The sequence below is a fragment of the Camelina sativa genome, chromosome 14 (assembly GCF_000633955.1).
Source record: "Camelina sativa cultivar DH55 chromosome 14, Cs, whole genome shotgun sequence".
NCBI classification, from domain to species: Eukaryota; Viridiplantae; Streptophyta; class Magnoliopsida; order Brassicales; family Brassicaceae; genus Camelina; species Camelina sativa.
The window spans coordinates 18280294-18304859 of record NC_025698.1 but is presented as its reverse complement, the minus strand read 5'-3'; the positions used below and the strand labels follow the sequence as shown (position 1 = coordinate 18304859).

Below are 24566 nucleotides of genomic sequence, written 5' to 3'. Positions count from 1 at the left end.
TATTGACATGGGAATCGCACTCCATGCTACTGTTGCGGAGGCTCTCACTCATCGACCGAGACACCATCGCGTGGATTACTTGAATCAAATGGAAACAGCCTTAGACAATGTTCGAAACAGAGGACGAGTAGAAGCAGAGGATGTAGTCCTGTGGAAAGGGAAAGGGGATGTTTTCAAGGCGAAGTTTAGCACTCAAGAAACGTGGGAACATACCCGGATCTCTGGTCAAAGGAAGCCGTGGACTACTGGTGTATGGTTCTCACATGCCACGCCCAAATACTCTTTTATGGTTTGGGTGGCCGCACAAAACCGCCTGGCCACAGGAGATCGCATGCTACACTGGAACGCTCGGATAGATATCTCTTGCTCTTTATGCGGTGCACCACAAGAAACCCGCAATCATCTGTTTTTCACTTGCTCCTACTCGACAGATGTATGGACAGGCCTCACCTCAAGCCTTCTTGCACAACGTTTCTCTACAGATTGGGAAACCAACATGTCTCTTCTCGGGGATACTTCGTTGGGGATCCCTATTCTGTTTTTGTTGCGTTATGTTTTCCAGGCTTCATTACACTTCCTCTGGAAAGAGCGAAACAACCGCCGTCATGGGGAGACACCGGTACCCTCCACTCTGCTTGTTAAACGCCTTTACAGACAAGTCCGTAATAGGCTGCTTTCACTACCACCCACAGAAAAATTTGCTGGCTGCATGGAGCGATGGCTAGCCTCGCGTTTGCACAGTGCCGACTTGAGCATTATAGAGACCCCGGGGCAAAAAACAGAACAGAACATCTATTACACATAAAAAAAAGTTGTTCACAAAAGGATAGCAAAAGATAAAAGAACGTTTACAAAAAGAAAGCAACAACAATGTCATTTTGCAATTTTTCCTCCAACAGATGTAAATAAACAGTCACACAAAAAAGATAAATTTCGAGTGTGCTCTCCTTTCCTTGCTTTTCTTGTAACTTTGTGCTCTCCTCTGCTTCTAGCTGGCCTTGTAAGCTTGTTTTATCCTTTCCATCTCCATATATGTAAACTTTCACATCCTTTCACACTTGAAAAAAAAACAGAAGCCAATACTCATTCTTGAAAGATATAAAGGATCACAAAATCCTATTTTTACGAGTTTTAGTCGATGCAAAATCATGAATAATAGTTTCAGTATCAATGCTCTCCAATATGTTCTTTTCGATGCACAAAATAGCTAAACCATTCAACCTTTCTTGAGACATTGAAGATCTTAGATAATTTTTCAATAATTTTAGTTTTGAAAAGCTTCTCTCCGCTGAAGCGACTGTCACCGGTATAGTTAACATGATTCTATATGCAATTGAAACATTTGGATAACAACCAATATCTTCAACAAACTCAAGAACTTCAGTAGGTTCCATTGACACATCAGGTAAAGTCGTTTGAAGCACTCTCAATTCTGAAAAAAGATCATCTGAATCAACATCCGACGAGTTACCATGAGAAAAAGTTTTGCATAAGTTACAGCAATGCTCTTGTAAATCACTATCATGTAATGTCTTTAACTTTTTCGAATCAAATAAGAAACCAAAAACACTTTCAAAAGTTTTCATTTGATCAAATCTGGTCTTCACCGAAGTGATTGCCATGTCCACCACAACCAAAAAGTAATTGACTCTAAATGCATCTTCACTAGATTGTATTTCCTCATCCAAACCAATTTCATCAAACTGTTTTTTTCTGAAAACACGACGCTTCTGTGGAAATATAGGATCTACATCCATATCACGAGCAATAGTTTGAGCTATACTCAAACTAGAACTAAACCCTTCATGTCTATACTTCTCAAAAAACAAACACACACCTTGCAATTGTTTTAAAGCATTATCAATGCAAAATGATTTAGACTGTAAATTCTTACTCACTGAGTTAATGGCAAACAAAATATCATACCAAATAACAATGCCAAGGATAAATTCAAAATTATCAAATGCCATGATCAAACTTTCAGCATCACTCTTTGTCATAGCATCATCACAAGACTCATATAATTCCAATAAAGCTGATCTTACTTGTGGAGCTTTGAACCTAATAGCTTTGACACTTTTAATTCGACTCTCCCAACGTGTGTTACACAAAGATTTTACAGTAAAGCAAGGAACATGATCAAGCAAAATTTTCCATCTCTTAGAAGAACTAGAAAATAATGCATATATGCGTTGCACAATTCCAAAGAAAGAAATAGCTTTTACACATGAATGAGCCATATCACTAACCACAAGATTCAGACTATGACAAGCACACGGCATATACAAAGCTTTTGGATTTACATCAAGTAATCGCTTTTGAACACCTTGATGTTTTCCTTTCATGTTAGAACCATTATCATAACCTTGACCTCTAATATTCTCAAACTCAAGAGTAAGAGACTTTAAAGCATCTAGTAACTTATCAAAGAGACCTAAACCAGTGGTGTCATCCACCTTTAGAAACTCTAAGAAGTACTCTTCTACACTTGCTTTTCTGTTTGATATTTTCACACATCGAATTATCAAAGTCATTTGCTCTTGATGGCTCACATCCGGTGTGCAATCAAGAATGACAGAAAAGTACCTAGACTCTTTAATGGTTTTAACGATGGAAAGCTGAACATTATGAGCCAAAAGAGAGATAAACTCATTTTGAATATTATGACCAAGATAATGACAATGAATTTCATGACTATGAATGCGTCTAATATGATCTTGGATTATCAAATCAAATTCTGCAATCATTTCAATAGCACCTAAGAAATTACCATTGTTATCTTGGTAAAGTTTTTCATTTTTTCCACGAAAAGCTAGATTTCTTTTAGCAAGAAATTTTACAACAGCAATTATTCTAGCTAAGACAAACCTCCAACGTTCTTTCTCTTTAGCAATTTCTTTCTGTAGTGGTTTATCAATTGTGAGATTCTTCTCAAATCTAACTTTCAGCTCTTTCCAAGTTTTCATGTTATTCATATGCTCTACACTTTTCTCATGATCTTTAAGTCTCTCACTAAGATGCTTCCAGTCATTATAACCATCATTAGCTAAAGCAAGCATATTTGAACAATTTCTAGATTTAAACAATTTGCAACAAAAGCAATAAACCTTGTTCACATGTTTGGAGTAAACCAACCAATTTCTGTCACTAGTTTCCCCATTACGCAGCTTCCTAGAATAATAATTATATGAGAAACGCCTCTTGTTTGCATCTAAAGGAAACACAAGACTCAATTCTCTTTGAGGTCCTTTTTCAACTAACACATCTCTCATTTTATTATCAAGGTTTTCCCAATACCTTGGATCAAAAATATCAACACGAGAATTTGGGTTTTCACAAACATTTAAACTTTCAACATTAGATGCATTAACCACATTATCATGCTCACTCAAGTAACTACTATCATCGGGATTATTTATACCACCACCACCAGATTCTGAATTTTCATTAGCACCACCAGATTCTGAATTTTCATTAGCACTTGCTCTTGTCACAAATTTATCTAAAGAGCCTCTTAGTGATTGAACAAACAATTCATCTTGTTTTCTTTTTTTTCTTTTTTGACATCCCGGTTTCTGTCCTGGCATGATGCAATCTTAACTAGATGCAAAGAAAAAAGAAGAATAACACCTGGATTTTGGGGCTGGGCTATTGGGGAATGAATCTGATTTTATGAATGCTAGAAGAACAAATGAACAATTATAAACCTGAAAAAAACAGTTGTTAGTGATTAGCGAGTTCCAATTTTAGAAATTAGAATACAAAATACTAGTTTAGAAAAAAGCAGAGCAAGAATCAAATAGAACATTACTCAAAAACTTGTTGTCTGCTGCTTAACGGCTAGTCGGCTATGGAGATCGCTTGTTGGAAAAAAGAGACTTGTGTGTTGTGGTCATGTGAATGGGGTGGGAAGATGAAAAGCTTCGTACGTAAACATAAAAGACAAAGATCACCGATTCCTTATTTCCACCAATCACCGTAAATCCTATAAATAACAAAACCAATTTGGCCCAATAATTTAATTTTGATTTTGGCCCATTAACTCATCAAACTTGGATTCCCTCAAACATGTTTTTTTTTTGTCAACTTATACTTAAAAAAAAATAACTTGATACATATCAAGAACTGAAATTTTTTTTGTGCCCCCTAATTTGGTGGACCCGGGGCAGTCGCACTGGTTGTCCCCCATTTAAGCCGGCACTGCGTTTGCCGAGATAGCCGGGACACACCATATCTTTTCTATTTATAAAGTCTAAAATCATGTTTTAAACTTCAAAAACTCTTAACATAACGCTGCACTTGATCTAACACAGTTTTTTCGAATAAATTTTACATTTTATTCAAAAAAAAAAAAAAAACAGTGAAATAGCAAAGCAGACAACATCCGATGATAGATCTGCCGCGTCCGTTAGAATGGCGAGGCTGTGCGCTTTCTTGCCCCCAACAACTTCAACGTTCATGAAGATAAGCACAGGATGATTGAAACTGAGAGCTTCTTCTTGGACATGGAGTTGTCCTCAGTGTCCTCGGCACTGTAATATCCGCAAGGGATCTCTCCACAACTCATGATCCTCTCTGTCTCTGCAGTAGTTTCTCTAAGGCTTTCAATCTCTCATTCAACTGTCTGGATCTCCATAGCAATTAAAAAAAAGAGATTAACTGAATCGCTAGCTAGTTTGGTGTGTGTTCAGAGAGAGAGAAAGCAAAAAGCATAATTGTGTTTCCATGGGAGGCCCTTTCGATTGTATATATAGCTCACAGTTTGTCTTTGATAACATGAAAATTTGATGATCCCAATTCTTGTGCATGAACGTAACTCAGTTACTCTTTGACAACATAACAATTCGATGATGCTACTTTTGAGAATAAAGGTAATTAGTTAGAGAAGTGTGATTTTGTTTTGATAACATGACAATTCGATGATGCTACTTGTTGAGCATAAACGTAAGAGTTAGAGTTAAGTGTGATTCTGTTTTGTTAACATGAAAATTCGATGATCCTTCTCTCTCTCATGTCTACTCAGACAAAAATCATCATGATTAAAGATTAGTTAAATCATCATGATTAAAGATTAGTTAATCAGCTTCTTTGATTCCTTGCATGCTACTCCATCCTCACCTGCCCTGTTTCCACTGAACACGATGAGCCATGAGCGGTCTATGGCTAAGCTCATCTTAAAACTGTCGTCTGAACATGTCATCGATGATCTATGCCCTGTTGTTGTGTTTATCGATTCATCATCATGATTTTAAGGTACAATCCTAAAGATTAAATAGGCCTTCATTCAACAACTCTCACGGTTCAAGGGCCGTTGAATTGGTGGGACGAGATTGATGAATGTTATAAAGACAACTTCAGTCATGGCTCTGACTTGAATATAAAAACTTAATTTCTTAGAATATAAAATCGTAATTTCTTATAAAGAACTTGTTTGATAACTTGATCATGTTTACATAAAGAATACAAACAGCTTGTATCAAATAGAGAGCTCTTTTAGCTGACTTGGGGGTCAAGAAACGTACAAGTTTCTTGTTGCAGGTGAAGAACCGCCATCACACGATGAACTATATGTTGAAGTCCTCACTTGATGATATTTTCTAGACAATGTTGTTGTGCTCATAGGTATACGCTAGCTTATGTTCTGGTAGTGGGCTTATAAATGTTCCAGCATATAAGACATAAACACAATAACCAGAAGAAACCAAAATGCTACGTCAAGAGAGTGACAAAAGCCAACGCGAAACCTTTGAGAAGTGTCACATTCACAGGGTTTGACAACTATAGATTCATAGGAGACTGAGCTTCAAATTTGCTAATGCTCTCAAATAAACTACGACTCTGTCCCGGGCGAGCAGTAGTAAATTGTTCATCATCATCTAAACGATGCAAAGCATTAAATTTATTAATACTCTCAAACGATGGACGATCTTGTAGCGGGCGAGCAATGGTCCTTACATGATGATGAACCTTTCTAGACGATGCTTCTGTGCTCGTGGGGTTAGGTTTCTGCTCTGGCGGTGGGGGGCTTATAGATGTTGCAACATATCTTTTCTTCATAATATTAAAACTAAGATCCTCTACATGGTCTACAAAGGCGTAAACTAGACACGGCTTGGCAAACACTTCATGGTCACCAAGGATTTCAACGCGTTGGATAGTGTTCCTTTCGGGATTAAAGTAGAAAACATAAAACGGTTTAGATGTTAGGGTGTCCAAAAAAACAATATCACCTTTAGCAGTAACTCCAGCAACAGAAAAGTAGTAGGAATCACGGAATTGATTCTTCGGCAAAGTGTAGGCATATTTGGACCATTCTTGTTTCTCAGCATCCTTTAGAACCAACATACACAAGGTAAGGGTACGCCTTGGACCAATGTAGTTACACTTCCAAATAATCCCACCTAATTTACCCTTATAGTTGATCAATTGTGGTAATTCATCACCAAAGCATTTTGCGTCAATAAACTTAAATTTCTCAGATCTAACATCAAAGCAAACAATCAACAAAGACCGTGTTCCGTCAATTGGTTCAGCTAAGTAACACAAGTAACACAAAACCCCATTGACGCATATCTCTTTCCCTATAGGCTCAGAATGGGCTAAGGGACATTGGATCTTCCTCCACTTCATTTTTCCGGTTCCTAATGTCAGAACATGGTGTACGCATCCATAACTCATGCGCAATACCTTGAATTGTTTGTCAATCGGATCAAACCCTAAAAGGCTTCTTATCTCTTTGTACGTTACCAGTTGTAAGATGGAATATTGTCCCGTGATAGGGTTACATAGCACCCGCAGTGGACCCGGACCCTCCTCTCGGATCCACATTTGACGAAAAAATATCAAACCAGAAACATAGCTACATTCGTATTCGTGTCGGCTTATGTCTTCAGAAAACTTCATATGAAAATCGGCTGCGGCTACTACAGGAGACGACGACGACTTCTCATAAAGATTAATATGATCAGGCTGAGGCGATGAGAAGAAGAGCCACTCACCCTGTTTTTTGACACCAAATAAGAGACGTGGATGATCCGTGGACTTGGTCAAGAACAACTCGGTGAAATATGGACGGACAAGTGTGGACCTCCATAGCTTCGACACGCAACGACACCTCCCGACTGACTTTGCAGACAATCTCGAGAATATCTCGAGAACGAGATCAATCGGGATGGAATCCAAATTTTCTCCTCTATTCATTATCTCTTCGAAACTCTCTATCTCCATAATTGATAAACATCATTACAACAACTTACGTATTTATAGTGTTTTGAGTTTTAACCTACTTAATTAAACAGTACACACAACAAAGTCCAATTAGTTGGGCCTTGACATGCTTCTGGCCCAGTTGGGCTCTTACCTTCTTCCACAACACAAAAACATAAGACTTTCTCTTCTTTCCTTTCGACTCCTACTTCGTGTACTCAACGATTCTTCTTCTTCCTTTTTCCTTCTGCAACTCCTTCTTCTTGTAGTTGTACTTGATTCTTTGTAGGAATATCACGCAGCCACAGTGGGAACCCACTAATTTTTTTTCAATGAGATCAGACCACATCTGAAAAAAAAAAACACCAATTTCAAGATCATTAACGATCCAACCACTAGGTCCAGTATCAGTAGCAAGGAACAAAAAATCTGAAATTGTCGAGCCACTGAAATTGTAAAGATTAAATGAATGTTGTGTGTGTTATTCACGGGTGCATTGCGGCGTTTATATACAAGACTCGACAACTTTGATAAACCCTAGACGTGCTGACCAAGCTACTATACAAAGTCGGTTATTCAATCTACTACCGAGGCCCAATATACAATACTCAGCCCAATACTCCCCTTCAAAATGGAGCGTGTAGATTACAAACGCCCAACTTGGACATTAGATTACTAAACTGAACTTTCCCCAAAGCTTTAGTCAAAAGATCAGCCAATTGCTCCTTAGTACCAATGTGTGCAGTTGTAAGAACTCCACTATTGATGGAATCACGTACCCGATGACAATCGATCTCGATATGTTTTGTTCTTTCATGAAAAACGGGATTAGTAGCAATATAAAGCGCAGACTTAATGTCACAAATGAGACGAGAAGGTCCGTTTGGTTGAAAACCCAAATCTTTAAGAAGTTGTCGTAACCACATTATCTCACGTGTGGCAATAGACATTGCACGATACTCTGCTTCACAAGACGATTGCGACACCACTTTTTGTTTCTTAGTCTTCCAAGAGATAGGAGAACCACCAAGCAAAGCAACATAGGCGGTTAAAGAACGACGAGAGAGCGGACACATACCCCAATCGGCATCACAATAAACTGAGAGTTGCAAGTTTGAACGAGAACTGAGTAAAATACCTTGCCCTGCTGTTCCTTTAAGATACAAGACTACACATAACGCAGCATCCATATGCCTTTCCCGCAGCTTTTGCATAAATTGTGACAAGATGTGAACAGAATAAGAAAGATCAGGTCGAGTATTGGCAAGATAGATAAGACGACCGACTAGTCTTCGATACGATGCTGGCTCTGGAATGAAAGGACTAGTACCCGAAGCTAAGTGATGGTTTTGTTCCATTGGTGTAGCAGCAGGCCTTGAACCCAACAATCCTGTTTCACTTACAATATCCAACGCATATTTCCTTTGTGTCAACATAAAACCTTCTTTGTTGCGGGCAATCTCAATGCCGAGAAAATATTTAAGTTTTCCCAAATCTTTCATATGAAAACACTCTCCAAGATATTTCTTAAATTTGTGAATGGCCTCACTATCATTACCACAAACAACAAGATCATCAACATAAACTAAGACCCGAATCTCTACACTCCCACGTGTGTAGGTGAACAAAGAGTAGTCAGAATAAGACTGAACAAAACCAGCCTTTGCGAGAGCCGTAGATAGCTTCTCATACCAACATCTCAGAGCTTGTCGTAATCCGTAAAGAGCTTTGTGTAAGCGAGGTAATTTATTTGGAGATGAAAATGTAAAACCTTGCGGAAGCTTGATATACACCTCTTTGCGAAGATCACCATGAAGAAAAGCATTGTGCACATCCATTTGATGCACTTCCCAATTATTTGCAGCCACAAGACGTAACAAAGCTCTCACCGTTGTCATATTGACAACCGGTGCAAAGGTTTCAGAAAAATCTTGACCAGCAACTTGTCGATTTCCCAACACCACAAGTCATGCCTTATAACGTTCAATACTCCCGTTAGAGTGATACTTGATTCTATAGACCCACATTGTATCAAGTGCAACCTTCCCGGGAGGCAAATCTGCGGCACTAAATGTTTTTGTTTCTTCAAGAGCTCCGACCTCTTTACCCATAGCATTCGTCCAACGCTTATCTTTGATAGCCTCTTTAAAACTTCATGGCTCAACCGCTGCACTAACGGCTGCCAGAAACGCCTGATGCCGAGATGAAAACCGAGCATCAGTGATAAAATCAGTGAGGGGATAAAGAGATGTACCTTGGACCGTGTCACGAGAATCGCTGGTGGAGAGGTCGGGAAGAACGTGATTAGCGGAGTTACTTGCCACTGCGTTGTATAACACATAATCTTTTAAACGAACAAACGATATTTTCGCATGTTTACCCTGTCCCATGTCAGGTTTGGGCTGCGAGACAACAGAGTTTCGGTCAGTAGAACCATCAACAACCGCCGAGGAACAATACGGTAAAATGGGACCAACTTCGAGAATGACACCATCAAGTTCGGCTGGACTAACTTCTTCTACTTCTGGTTCAACAACATTACCAACCAAACCACTATCCTGGGGATTTCCCCTGTTTTTGGTGTTACTAACACTCCCCCTGATTCCAATAGTTGCTGACCCATCGACAAACCAATCAGTATCCCATGTGTCGAATATAACATCATGAGGCAGTTCTGGTTCTGGCTGAGCAGAGAAGGGAAATTCATCCTCCTTGAATATTACGTCACCAGAGACAAAAAATTCATTGTTTTCCAACCTTACTTACCGTACGGATACCCTACAAACGCACACTTTCTACTACGAGGAACAAACTTGTCTTTGTCCCGAATCTGCTTATGTGCATAACACAATTCATCATACACCGGTTGTTGTCCAAATAACACCTCATGCGGACATTTATTATGAAGCAGTTTTTTGGCGTCAAATTGATAACATGTGCAGTAGTTAAGACCGTTTCTCCCCAAAATTTTGTAGGCAAGTGAGCTTGAAATAACAAGGATCTTGCGACATTGAGGAGATGACGATGCTTTCTTTCCAGTCTACCATTCTATTGCGGTGTGCCCACACAAGTCGTTTGATGCACAATACATTTTTCCCTAAAAAAAGATGACAGACAAAGAAACTCTGTTCCATTATCGCTCCTAACCAATTTAACTGCCTTCCCAAACTGTTATCCCGAATAGGCACAAAAGTTTTGAAGAATACTCTTAACCTATGATTTTTCTAACAACAAAAAGGTCCACACACTTCGGGGAAAATCATCCAAGATTGTCAAAAAATAAGCTGCGCCATTGGAGGCTTTAATACGATACGGACCCCAAACATCAACATGAATTAGGGAAAAACACTCGCTTGTTTTATTAATACTATCAGAAAACATCTCTCTAGTTTGCTTAGCCCGAAAACATGTCTCACATGGACTTGGACTAGCAGAAACAGAAACACCGGAAAACAAAGGCATAGTAGATAAAACGGAAAACGAAGGATGTCCTAACCGCTGATGCCACAAAACTCCATCAACTTTCCGAACTGTCTTGTTTACACGAGCAGCTTGCACATCCGTAAAATAATAAACTCCATCACGTTCTTTCCCGGCTCCAATCAGCATCCTCGAAAACCTGTCCTTTAAAACACACATCACATCGGTGAAAAAGGCAAAACAGTTAGAATGCTTCAAAAGCTTTGAAACCGATACTAATGTGCAATTCAAATCAGGTACATATAACACATCATATAAACTAATAAGATCTAACAAACAAAACACGCCCGTTTGTTTTGACAATGTCACACTTCCATCTGCAAAACCAATGGTATATGGAGAAGTGTTTTGGAGATTTGAAAGCACCGACAAATCTCCCGTCATGTGATGCAAAGCTCCTGTATCAAGGATCACATCTCCGTATTTCTTACCGATTAGTTTGTCAAATCTCCCGTCATGTGATGCGAAAGCGAGAGTGCATGCAACATTTGTTCCGGAGTGAGGTCCGCGGAGACTGCATTAGGATTTGGGCTTTTTACGTACGCAACATTCACTTGACCTCTTCCACGACCACCAAAATAACCACCGCGACCACCTCCTCGTGATTGACCACGTCCTCCTCTACCGTCTCTCTCTGAAAACCATTCAGGATAACCCACAATCTGCCAACAAGAGTTCTTTTCATGCCCAGCTCTACCACAGTGAGAACAGAGTCTATCACGTCCTCTGTTTCCACTAGAGCCTTGGACTCCAAAATTACCTCCGTCACGAGACTCACGTCGAGTTCCACTTGATTCACCGTTTCCTTGCTCTAGGCGAGTCACAAACCCAACAGCTTCATGTTGTTGTTCACGAGCTTTAGCTGAGTTCAGTCTATCTTCTTCTCGAATAACTTTGCTATACGCCTTTCCGAGATCCGGCAACACGTCCGCTTCAATGATGGCAGTCACGACATGCCCAAACCTTGACTCATCTAGTCCCATCACGAACTGATGAACTCGTTCTTTGTCTCTCTCCTTTTCATACGCTGCTGCTGCTCCACAGGTACACGTCGGTAGAGGTCGATAGGTTTGGAGTTCTTCCCACATCTTAGCAAGTCGTCCATAATAGTCAATCACCGCTTGCCCATCTTGTTTACATGCCGCCAGTTTAGCTATCAACTGATGAACACACACCTTGTTCCCAACTGAGAACCGTTCCCTCAAATTTTCCCACAACTTGTGGGCATCATTGATGAGCGTCACCGTCGATCTTACCTTAGGCTCAATAGATGTCCTCAACCACCCTACTATCATTGAGTTCACACTCAACCATGATTCGAGATCCGCATGTCCCTCACACGGCTTTTTCAGAGTCCCGTCAATGAAACCCGTTTTTCTCTTCGCTTACAAAGCATTCAACATCTCCGTAACCCACTCGTTATAATTATCACCCTTCAGTTGCACCGAGGTGATCAGCGCCCCTGGATTATCAGAAGCAAACACAAAGTAAGGTGACACAGCAACACCTTTATCACCGGTCATGCCGGTTTCGACAATCTTCTTAGTGTCGTCCCCCATCGTACGAAAAAGAAACTTTCGAAACTTCCAAACAAGAAACGAAACAGAAAGAAGAAACTAGTGGAAACGAAAAACTCAAAGAAATTTAGAAGTCTAGATCAGTTAAAAGGATCTATGCTCTGATACCATGTAAAGATTAAATGAATGTTGTGTGTGTTATTCACGGGTGCCTTGCGGTGTTTATATACAAGATTCGATAACTTTGATAAACCCTAGACGTGCTGACCAAGCTACTATACAAAGTCGGTTATTCGATCTACTACAATACTCAGCCCAATATACAATACTCAGCCCAATAGAAATTTATAAAGTTCCGTGAAAGAGATTAGTTACTTGAGGACTGGCTCGAGGGTAGTGTGAATTCCAGCGGAGACGAGCATACGCCTCTTGCCGGTGGTCGTAGCTAACGTTGAACGGTTTAAAGAAACTTCCCGAGACAAATCGGAATATACATAAAGTAAAGCGATGATGAGCGGTGCCAGTATCCGCCATTGAACTGAAAAGAATAGAATTGACTCGCCCATTGATCAAAGGTCCACAGATTTTTCAGTGTATCTCTCTCCAACAACAACGAAAAAAAAACACAGCAAAAGTTTCACTATATATCAGTGATACCCATGTGTTTCTACTATATTCTAAAAATCTCCCCAAACAATTATCAAATTACAATATAACCCAGTTTTTAAAAATTGGAAATTAACTTGACAACTGCAATTAATGAAGCAACAACGAAAGATTTTTGTGTATGTTTAAGTACTCCTCCTAGTCTGATTATGATGTTGTTAAACGTTAAAATACATTATCTGACGAATTTATCCTCAAGAAGAAAAAAGGAAATATTGTCTCAGCGACGAGTCGGTTGAAGACTACCTGAGTTAAGTTTCTTGGGATAAAAGGAAGTCTATTTATTATTTGGAGTGGGTATCATCTGATATACAACACGAACACGACTAAAGCCTCTCTCTCTCTCTATCTTCCCACAATCCGATATCCAAATTTGTGTGAGTTTTAATAACCCTAGCAAACAACGTTTGTAGCGTTCAACAGAAAGAACACTTGAAGAAGATGATGACGAAGATTGCGATTGCAACGGAGGAGAGATCATCTGATCTTCACCGTTTGGCATATTCTGCAATTAGGGCTGCGAATTCACATGATGATGATCGCTGCTTTGATATTCTACGATACATGAAGCAGAGCTTGAATCTCTCTGTCAAAGATCTTTGTCATTCCAATGCGATCCTTCCGTTGGCGAGTCTGAGAGATCACCAAAACCCTAAGTTACGAATGGAAGCTAATCTCTTGTTCAACTCATGGATGAAGACTCTTTTTTACTCCAGCGGACGAAACTCTTCTACTTGCAACGAACCTCGATCTAGGTCTCAGGAAAAAACCTCAGAGATTAAACAAATCTATGGTGATCGCAAGTCCTTTTCAGTTCAGGCAAAGAAACGTCGACGTCTGGTGAAATTATCTGACTTGAGGGACAACAATACTACCATATCATCTATCCCAACCAAGATTCATCTAAAACAACACAAGCCTGATGCTTCTGTTCAAGTATTGGACAAGACAGATGATCAGAGATCTAAGCCTCTTGAAACGGGAGAGATTCAACACAAGCCTGAAGAAGATTGCAATAAGTCTATTGCAGCGAGATCTCCTCTACCAATGAAACTTTCTGAAAACCCTAGATCGAAGGCTCATGAAACAGGAAAGATTAAGCAAAAGCCTGGCGCTTGCAAGTCTGTTTTACCAACATCTAGAACAACTCTCCAGATGAAGAAGAAGCAGGCACCTTTGAAAGACGATTCTCAAAACCTTAAACACTGTCCAGCCTTGAACATTAAGGATCAACAACACTGATATGTGTGTAAAACTCAAGGATAGTGTCATTAGCAAAAAGACAAGGGTCAGATATATTAGTAGACTTGTGACTTGACAGCTTTGGTTGTTTATTCTTTTGGTAAATTAGACTAGTGTAGTCACCACTTAAATTCCATTACTCAAAAGCTGTGAGTTGGGAATATGTAATAAGGATATTTCACTATTTCTCTTTGTATGGTTCAACTTGGAGTGTGTTTTTCTTCTGTTTATATATATAACATTGAAATTGCAGTTTGATGATGTGTAGTTGAGAGACAATACTAAAATTTCCATTGTTATCAGACAAAGTTACAGGAACTTGTTCATTACAAGAAAACTTTCCTCAAGAGGAAGACCACAAAAGCCCTCTATTCCCTTCAAGGGAGTCCTTTAGAATAGTCCCTGAGAGTTGGTTTCTTGACAGCGCCTTACCATTGGACAAAAACAGAGGAATATGGCTGACTTGTGAAGGCATTGTTCGATAAGTTTGGGTACAACCGATGCCTTAAACAACAGACCAATGTTCATGATTTGTGTTTCCAGAAAGATCAATGGTGTTCTATAGTAGCTAGAAATCTTTATTCAATGGACTTCATATATTACAAAATACATATGCCAAAAAAATCAAACCGGAACAGTCATCTCCGCCACATTACCACCGCCTCTTCTTCTCTCGAAATCTCTTCAAGAGTCAAGACACTTCCCTTTAGATTCAGGAACCAAAAGAGTGAAAACAATCCCAAAGAAATTAACAGCACCAAGCATCAGCAACGAGTTCGTTGAATACAAAATTGTAAAGACTATTACAATAGTCAACAACTGTTCATTGGTGTTTCCAAAAAGCATTGGCTTTATTGTTTCATTGGTTTTTGGATTCAATTTCCATCTCTTATACTTTTAATCATTGATGTTTCTTTCAGTCCAAGCTACATCGTTAACTCACCAAACGGCAAGTATGCTTCTTGGTTTAGCATTAGAGTTCTGATATGGCATGTGGAAATTTACTGTGAGAATAAATATCTACGGATTGTGAAGCCACCCATCTGATGATTAAATCCAAACTCTTCTTCTGGCGTTTTTGAGAAGAGTTTGAAAGAAAGGCTGGTTCAAAAGTAAAGAATTGGCACAATGTCAATGTAACTCTGCTTCTTCTTTTGGTTTTCTCCCAACGTACACTGAAAGAAACCTTTTGGTGATGATTTTAGTCGCAAAGCTTGACATATTAATCACTCTAACCTAGTATGCCTTCATCCATGTCGTATAGACCGTGCTACAAGCGATCCTCAATATCTTAGAGCTTCTTCTTGAACATGAAATGATCCTCAATATCCTCTGCATCGTAAAATCCACAAGTTTTTTTTATACTCATCAAATGGTATGTAGACAAATAAAAAAATACAAGAAGTTAAAACGATAAAATCCGTAGCCGTTTATAGCTGAGACAAAATGAAATAATATCTTGATTCTTCTAAGGTTTATAAGTATTGAAATATGAAGTAATTGCAGAATATGCCAAACGGAGCGCTCAGAGTAAGGAAGGATATGGGACGCATATGTGAGAATGACAAAGCTGTTGGCTTTATAACCACAAATAGCTTCATCTGCTAAAGAGACACAGACCAATGATCATGGCGGCTCAGGTTTCTTCTTGGACATTGAACAGTCTTTGTATTCACGACATTAAAGATCGATCAACCTCTACGAAGAAACCCTCAACCGCCGTAATCTTCTGGCTAATCTTCATGGCAGTTGAAGTTGTTGGTGGCATAAAAGCCATCAGTCTCACAATTCTTGCATATGCTGCTCATCAAGATTGAATGTAGAAGAAACTTTGGTTTGCCTAGAGACTAGAGGGAAACAATAATCTCTTTACATGAAGGTCATTGCCATTATATAATCCCTTCTCGTTGATTTGTTTCCTATACAATTAGTCATCACAATCTTTACATGCCTTACCAATTCTTGAGACTGTAAACATTCATGCTTTTCAAATGTTGCACCTGCTAATTTCATTTTTGATAACAAATACAGATACACATACACATGTTGCACCAAGACACTGATTTATGCAAAATAATCATCATTATATCGAACTCTCTTAAGCATCATGTTGGAAATTACATTTTGAAAGGAGTAAGGCATTATCGAATAGAGACTACCATGCAGGCTTTTACAACAAAACTGCTTTCTTTTTGGGTTCAAGAACCGGAGGGTCAATGTCTATCCCCATGTTAGCTGCAGTTCCTGCAATGATTCTCATAGCGGATTCAATAGTCGTGCAGTTCAGGTCAGGCAGCTTCTCTGCTGCAATTGTGCGTAGCTGATCGATTGTGATCACCCCAACTTTATCTTGCTGTGGATCTTTTGATCCCTTCTCAACACCTATTTCCACAACTCAACAAATGTCAAACATCACAAAACTCCCAGTAAGAGACACCAAATAAATAGACTAGAGATGCCACATCATCTCATACATGATATATTCAGAAACCTGCATCACAAACATGATAATCTTTCCAATAATTATATCTTTGAGTAGAAGCTTAAGTAATGATCTGATGGAAACTCGAAACAAAAAATTGAACTAGTGTAGCTAGCACACCTCAAGTTAAATTGATTCTATATTGAGAGGACAACATCACAAGTATGAATGATTTTGTTCTTGTACCATGCTATAAATTAGAATCTCTCTCTATAGTTGACAAAGGAGCAGAAGGAATGTAATCTAAAAAAACTCAAACTATTAAGCTTTGCAAAACGCAAGATAATATTCAACCACGACATATAATCATTTCTACAGAGGCAGACCTATTTATCAAAATGCACAATCATTGGTCCACAAGTCACAACACACATTAAAAGAATACCTGCAGCCTTAAGCAACAAAACCGAAGCAGGTGGGGTTTTGAGGATAAACGTGAAGCTCTTATCCTGCAACCATACATATAAACTCCATGAAACGATCTCATAGAGCTAATAAATCAGAGACACATCCCCATTCTAAAGCCACTCAATCAAATGTTACAACACTTGAAAACCCAGTTTTGATGACAAATTACCACAATGCTACTCTTCTCTAGCTTAATCAAACTTTAAAGATGGTATTAAAAGAGCATAAACTCACATCAAAGACAGTGATTTCGACAGGAATGATATAACCAGCTTTATCAGCGGTTCTTGCATTGTAATCCTTGCAAAAAGCCATAATGTTAACTCCCTTCGAACCAAGCGCCGGACCAACCGGTGGTGCCGGAGTTGCCTTCCCCGCCTCTAAAGCAAGTTTAATAACCCCAACAACTGCAAAAATTCCCAACCCAATAACGCCGATTAAGCCAAGAAAGTAAGAGAATTTCTAGGTTTTAAGGAGATGCGTAGTGAAAAGATTGAACCTTTTTTAGCTTTGCCTCCGGGTTTAGGTGGAGCCATGGCGATAACAGTGAGAAACCTCGGGGATGAAGAGAGAAGTGGAGACTGTTTCTTTCCCAGAAACTGAACCGAAACATTTGCTTTAGAGGATAATTTAGCTGAAAGAGAATGTGAGAGCTTAGAGTTGGGATGTAGAGAAGAGGAAGTTGAGCTGCAAAGGGTTGATAGAGTAGAAGACGCCATTGATTCTCACTGTGAAGGAAGAAGGTGAGTGAAGAAAGCTGAAGGCGAGTTCACAGGATAGTCGTCTCCGGGGAAAAAAATCCTATCCACTTTTGAGTTCTTGCTTTATGGGCTTAATGGGCTTTAACAAATAAGGCCTAAGATCCAGTACATTGATTTACACTAAACAGTCAAAATTTAAAAACTTTAACCCTCATATTTTTCATCTTTTTTATATTTGTCCTATAATGTTTTTTTTGCCTTCCCCAAATAAAATAGTAATGTTTATATCATTAATATTTTAATAATATTTTGTATCAATTCTTCTTAATTACTTTCAATAGATTTATTCACATTAACTAGCATTCAAACAAAAAACAAAATTCATCTCTCATTATTTTCAATTCTTCTAATTTTTATTTTTCTTTTCTTCTCAAAATTTTTAACAATTATCAGTCAAACCCACAATATTTGAACTACTAGCAATATCCAGAAGAGCTCTGTCCAAGATGATTTATTAGAATCCAAGCATTTTCCAATGTGAGATAATGTGAAAAGAAACACTGTATGTAAGAGCGCTGGTCCAAGATGATCTAGTACCCCATTCACCCAAGAAAAAGAAACATTGTATTTGTATTTAACAACTCTGTCCATAGGTTTTAACCACTTCTTTTGTTCTTATAATATTCACTTTGGGACCTTCGAAATAATAATAGATCTGTGGGACACACCGTTTTGGAATAACATTCTCAGCTTTGTCATAAAAGTGAATTCCACTATGAGAAAATATTGTTTCATTGTCATATTCGCATGTGTTTTCCAACCAGAAAATATAACAAGACCCCAAGATGATGGCGGTGACGCAGACAACAATTTTCATTGCATCATCTTTCCATATAATGAGAGAGGAAAGAAGTAATCAAAACAACAAATTTTACTGAGGCTTATAGTGTGGATAATCAAGAACCTAGGGTCGATTCCATTTGGTTGGGTAAAAAGTTGCATAAATTACATAAATAACTTGAAGACGAAAAAGGAAAGAAAAATAAATGGTCACCACTCACCATTAGATAGGATTAGGAAAAAAAAACATCTGAAAAGCTTTTCTTTATGTTTGAATGTTTCTACTCTTGAAATAGTGATTGTGAATAATTAAGTAATCTTTCAAACAACAAAAGCTAATCATATCTAAGTTCAATATCAATCCACATTTTTGCACACTATTTTTATACGATATGAACTTTTATTTATTGATTAGTAAAAAGAAGTATAACTGTTATGAACCTTCTTTTATGGTGTATTTTGGTTTATATGTTATGAAAAATAATATAAGGACAAAGAAGTTTCCATTAGTATATAACTATACTAGAGCATAGGGGCATCAATCAAAAACTCTGTGCCTTCATGTTCAAAAACAAGAGCACTAGCTTCCGTTTCATAACATCCTCAAGATATTAGAACTGTGGTCTTGTTAGATAGAACAAATTGCTAACCAGGTAGGATAGACTCATACACTTAACCATCACATTCAAAACTGTGGTCTTGCAAACAATACAAATTGCAAACTGTGGTAGGAGTTCTATTTTCAAGTTGCAAAACTGTGGTAAGTTAAACCAGAGTTTTGCCACCTCTTGGACAGAAAACTAGTTCTAACAATATCATCTGTCCGAAGCCGCAACAAGAGCATCTGACATAAGTTTCAGGTAACTTGCTTATCCAATCCTCTTCTTCTCTTGCACTACACTTTTCGCATTCATTGCATAATGCTTCTCTTTCGAAAAGCTCTTCCTCCATTACATCCATTCGTAAAATTGAACAGAAGATTTCACAGAAACAAGGTCCCATTACTCAATTAGTTTACTTGTCTGCATCAATTATGGACATTTAACATTCAATTTCTATTGCATAAAAACCCTTATAATATAGTTAGTTTGATCAAACTCAAATTTAAGACTCAGAAAAAAAAAAGAGTAGAAGAAGCCAAAGACTTTGTTAGAAACTTGAGAAAAAAAGATACATTCATACTTAGCAAAACATACAATTCAAAGGATAATAACAAAATAATTGTCAGACTTCTTACAAACCCTAAATCTAAATCGGCCAAAAGGGAATGGGAAGATCAAAGATGTTAGACCCTCCTTGTACCCCAAGTGAAGCCGAACTCGTCGATGGGTCAAAGGTAGAAACAGAGTCAGGGATTTGGCAGAAGCTACCGTTGTCATGGTTATAGAGAAAGACTGAAACTTTGCTCTGATGTTGTTGAGTCAATGAAGGTGTCGATAGGTATTGCTCTGTTTTTGACACACCACCGCTCATCAATGTTGTGAAGAAGCCGGCGGAAGACACCACAGGGTTCTGATCGGGTTCCGTCTGGTTCTGTAACCGAAGAATCTTATCTTGTAACACCCGTATAGAACTCTCTAACGAAGCCTCCATCTCCAAGACGTTCTCAGAGAATTTGTTGTCCATGATATCAAAAGATGACTTCTTGTCTTTGAGGGTCTTCTTATTCAGAAAGAAAGAAAGGTTTGTGCTTTTCTTGCGTCTCTCTCTATCGTTGAGTTTGCTGAATCTCTCCGCCATGTCTCGAACCTTGGATTGATCTTCCGGCCATGTCCTGACGAGTTCTCCGTCACGGTTGTAGTATATAACACAGACTTCGACATCACAAAGGATGGAAAGCTCAGAGGCTTTCTTAAACATGGTCTGTTCTCTCAAAGCAAGATTTGTTGTCTTAGGTTGTTTCTTGAAACATCTTCGGTTTCTCACCGAGAACAATTTCGTTGTTTTGTCCTTCGTCAACATTGTAGAACTAGAAGAAGCTTTGTTTACAGAGAGAAAAAGAAGAAGCTTTTTGTTTTTGACAAAGAGAGAATAAAAAAAAACTCTTTGAGAATTAGGGTAAAACACAACACGGTTCAGGTTATTATATAGAATTCGATTTCTATATCTTTACTTAATTATAATTTCAATAGAATTAGATTTTCATATCTGAGGTTTAATTTCCTTTTTGTTTTTTGAAGGGTATCTTCTCTTCGTTAAATGATATGATATGATAATAAGCGTTTATTAATCTAACCGTTGTAATTGTAATTTTCTTTTTCTCGTTTGTTTCTATTTTACTATATCAATCTAAACCGTTGTAGTATACGCACAGAATTATTATTTTTAAAATTTAATATGATAGAAGTTTTAGTAATCTTTTCGATATAATTTAGTTGTATATTATCAATTTATTTTTAGTAATTTTAACAATATAATATGATATTATAATATCATTTTAGATGTTAATACTAAAAGTAACATTAATTTGTTAAAAGTAATATATTGGTAAGTACTTTACAATATAATTTGGTTGATTTTTTCTATTTTTTATGTTACTCCTGAAAGTAAATGTAGTTATATGTAAAAAAAATATATAAATATAATTTTTATAATCATGTAAAACTAAACTAAAAGTATAAAAAAAAAATTTGAAGATACCCTTTATAAGATGTTAAAATGAGAAATAGGGCATTTTGTATTAGATAAAACAGGAAAAATAAGAGACCCCATAAAATAACGAGAATATTTGTGTGATTGCTTAAATAGTAACAACTAATGAAAATGCTACAATAATTATTTGAAGTAAAGGAACTAATTATTCCGGTTTGTTTTTTTTTTGGAATTCTCGTTTAGTTTGACAGTTAAATTAAATAAAAGGAAAGGAGATGATTTAAAAAAATATACATAAAAAAGGAGATAATGTAGAAATCTCTTATCCTTTGTCGGCACCATTCTTAGCCTCCAAATTGCGATGTGAGCCACCGCCTCCCAGACCATCCTCTCTATTTCACCACCGTTCTTTCGCCATACCTCTTTTGTGTATATGGAATACATGAGCTGCACATATAATCGACAAACCTTTGCAAACAATACCAAATGAGCCTCAAAACCTCAAATTTGACAACGGAGTAATTGAGTTGAGGAATATCAGACTCCTATTGTATTTGCGACTCTCCTCCACGTGATGGGTATATCTTCTTCCATATTCAACTCTTCTCTGTTTCCTTCAATTTGTATAGTTATCAATTATTCTGATCTATGACTGTTCTCTGTAATCTCAATTCTATTGTATACTCCATTTGGTTTATTAGATGACAACCGATTTGACAAATTTTATTCACCTATTCATTCTCTGATTACAGCTGAGATTTTCTTCGGTTTCTTTACTTACCTTCTGTTTGGGATCAAAATCTTTTAGTCAATTTGTTTTATTGCTAAGTCTATCTATTTCTTGTTTTTAGTTATGTGAATTTTTGACAAATTGTGAACCAAAAGTATGACAAAATGGTTCAATTTTCTCTTGTCCTTCTTATATCTCTTTTTATAAAAGATTACTGGCTATTGGGATTGAAACTTAAACATTTCAGTGGATGCAGTTGATATTGGAATAGACATGCCATTGACATTATTGCAGCTTTGTTCCATCTCTAAGGTACTTATCGTTGCTTTATTTAACTTTTATAAAAGTAGCAAATAATTTAGAGTAAGAGTCATATTTTAGGAAATGTGAAACATTAAACAGAAACAAATAAAACATAGCAACTGTGTTCTTGAAATAGAAAATAGGATTGCATCGATATATTATTCTACTTATTGAAGGACATCTAGAGCAGAAAATGCATCTCTAAACGTAGGATACAAAATGCCATCAACAGTACGTAAATCTTGAAAACTCGTTGCACCTCTTCTATGTGTTAAAAGGATTCTCATGTAAAACTGCTCACCAATAGCTGTTGAACTAAATTGCATCTGAGTAATACCTGAAATTCTTTTACGCCTGGTCCACGTTTTAGTAATTCTGTTCCAAACAAAGTGTTTAGGAAACTCAATGTAAGTCAGCTGTTTTGCTTATGTGTTGTGTGTGTTCATGTTCATCCACTCCAAAAGTTGAGAACCATGAGAGTTATAGAGAGACATCTTGGAACTGAAAAAAAAAGATTATAATTAATAAACTGTGTTAAGCAAAGATAACAGAATATAATAAAAAAGGAGAAACTAATTGATTCAATAACTTGAACAGATGTTATGAAGCGGGTGAATATCTTACCCAGAGAAGTGAAAGAAGGAGAAGAAATGAAGAATGATGAGAAGATTTAAGAATACTGTAAGTACAACTAACCTGGAGTTATATAGGAGAATAAATCTGTCCATGATCTTTGTTTGTACGTAGTGGTGTTAGTGTCATAATATTACGGGATTTTGGTTATAGGTTTTTTTTGTTTTTGGTTTCTTAATTAAATTTTTATCTCAAAAATCCCACAATTGAATTAGCAAGGCGTTAAAAACGCGGCACATAACAAAGAGTTTTGGGCATGTATTAAATTAAACACCTTCTTTGATGTGACTAAAACATGATCATTACATCATTAATATTAAATAAAATTTTGAAAAATATATACATTTGACACTAAAGAGTACGACATTCAGTATGATCTTACTTTTCATGAAACTGGAATTTCAAATTTGAGTTGTTTTAACATTGCAAAAGCTAAAATACAATAAGATCCTTTTATCTTATAAAGCACAAGTCACTGTACCAATAAAATTGTGACATGTCAGCAAAACCAAATAATTTTAAAAAAAAAATATAAAACAAAAAATGATTGTCGATCAAAGAAAGAAAACGAAAACAATTTAACACATATTTTTTAAAAAATAATTAATTAAAGAAACACAATCTAATATTTTGGTTTGTTCGAACTCAACATATATCTTCCCACCTTCCCACCTTTCTCTACGGTTTTCTTTTTTTTCATATCATAACTAATCTCATCTCCTATATAATAAAAGTTAAATCAGTTGTAGAAGCATCGGTTGGGCATCAACTATCAGAGACGGGAATGTCTCCATTGAATTCCTAAACTCAATCAAATGTTCGGGATTGCCAAACCATGTCCTCAAGTTGAAGATAGGAGTTCTGATTATGCTCTTAAAAAACATTGACCAAAAAAATGGATTGTGTAATGGGACCAGATTGCAGATAACAAAGTTGGGAGAACATGTCATTGAAGCAAGAGTTATCGGCCTAAACGACGACGGTGACAATGATGAAGAGAGAGTTAATATCCCATGCATGGCACTTACACCTACAGATGTGAAGTTGCCTTTTCGATTTCGCCGTATTCAGTTTCCTATTTCTCCATGCTTTGGAATGACAATAAACAAGAGCCAAGGTCAGAGTTTATCTCACGTTGGGATCTATTTGCCAAGACCGGTGTTTACTCACGGCCAACTGTACGTTGCCATGTCAAGAGTCAAAAGCAGAAGGGGTCTAAAGATCCTAATTGTTGATGAGGATGGGAACAGAGATACAAAAACAACAAATGTTGTTTTTAAGGAGATTTTTCAACAAATCAGATAACGATTACTCATATATAGGTAATACATATTTTTCTACTTATTTATATTATTGTTTTTAATATAACACAAATTATTGGACCTACAAACTTACATTGCTTTACATTTATCTAACTGTAAGTTTCATACTACGTTGGGCATATTCTGTCACAACTAAAATATTCCTTGGTTTCTCCTGGTAGAATATCCATTATATGATTGTTGATCTCCTGAACAACCTCATTGGTAGGACATAAGATAGCCCGACCCTTGAAAAAATTCACATCTTCCAGATTTTCAATCAAAGATGGATATATGGCATTCGTGATTGAATCTATAGGGTCAAGATTATCCAAAAGAAGCATGTCACCTGGAATATCGATCACAGCTTCACCATGATTTGGTTCTGAAAGCTTTCCATCTCCTAACTTTAGAATCCATTCTGAGAATTCTTTGATGGATTTAATCTCAGCAGGATCCGAATCA

At 37.3% G+C, this 24566-nt stretch overlaps 5 protein-coding genes and 1 long non-coding RNA gene across 8 annotated transcripts; 1 reads left to right on the top strand and 5 right to left on the bottom strand.

The window, feature by feature from the left end:
• LOC104743745 (zinc finger MYM-type protein 1-like) lies at positions 1107 to 5200 on the bottom strand. The gene is made up of 3 exons (XM_010464794.1): positions 5119 to 5200; positions 3298 to 3463; positions 1107 to 3072 (listed from the first exon to the last, which is right to left on the bottom strand). Exons 1-3 carry the CDS (start codon positions 5198 to 5200, stop codon positions 1107 to 1109), a joined length of 2214 nt encoding a protein of 737 aa, XP_010463096.1.
• Positions 5779 to 7200, bottom strand: LOC104743744 (putative F-box protein At1g33020). The gene is made up of 3 exons (XM_010464792.1): positions 7078 to 7200; positions 6626 to 6999; positions 5779 to 6481 (listed from the first exon to the last, which is right to left on the bottom strand). The coding sequence occupies exons 1-3, from the start codon at positions 7198 to 7200 to the stop codon at positions 5779 to 5781; spliced, it is 1200 nt and encodes a 399-aa protein (XP_010463094.1).
• Positions 7833 to 9104, bottom strand: LOC109128696 (uncharacterized mitochondrial protein AtMg00810-like). The gene has a single exon (XM_019235538.1). It carries the CDS (start codon positions 9102 to 9104, stop codon positions 7833 to 7835), a length of 1272 nt encoding a protein of 423 aa, XP_019091083.1.
• Positions 16172 to 17802, bottom strand: LOC104741893 (50S ribosomal protein L11, chloroplastic). The gene is made up of 4 exons (XM_010462819.2): positions 17501 to 17802; positions 17236 to 17408; positions 16979 to 17042; positions 16172 to 16493 (listed from the first exon to the last, which is right to left on the bottom strand). The coding sequence occupies exons 1-4, from the start codon at positions 17718 to 17720 to the stop codon at positions 16282 to 16284; spliced, it is 669 nt and encodes a 222-aa protein (XP_010461121.1). The 5' UTR covers positions 17721 to 17802; the 3' UTR covers positions 16172 to 16281.
• LOC104741892 (agamous-like MADS-box protein AGL93) lies at positions 19194 to 20606 on the bottom strand. The gene has a single exon (XM_010462818.2). It carries the CDS (start codon positions 20502 to 20504, stop codon positions 19791 to 19793), a length of 714 nt encoding a protein of 237 aa, XP_010461120.1. The 5' UTR covers positions 20505 to 20606; the 3' UTR covers positions 19194 to 19790.
• LOC104741891 lies at positions 21420 to 24306 on the top strand. Of its 3 annotated transcripts, none has more exons than XR_760396.2 (4): positions 21420 to 21712; positions 22112 to 22176; positions 22765 to 22848; positions 23544 to 24306. It is a non-coding gene; the product is annotated as an uncharacterized LOC104741891 (long non-coding RNA). The 3 variants fall into 3 exon arrangements; XR_760395.2 differs by having other exon boundaries at positions 23535 to 24306; XR_760394.2 differs by having other exon boundaries at positions 21421 to 21712; positions 22765 to 24306.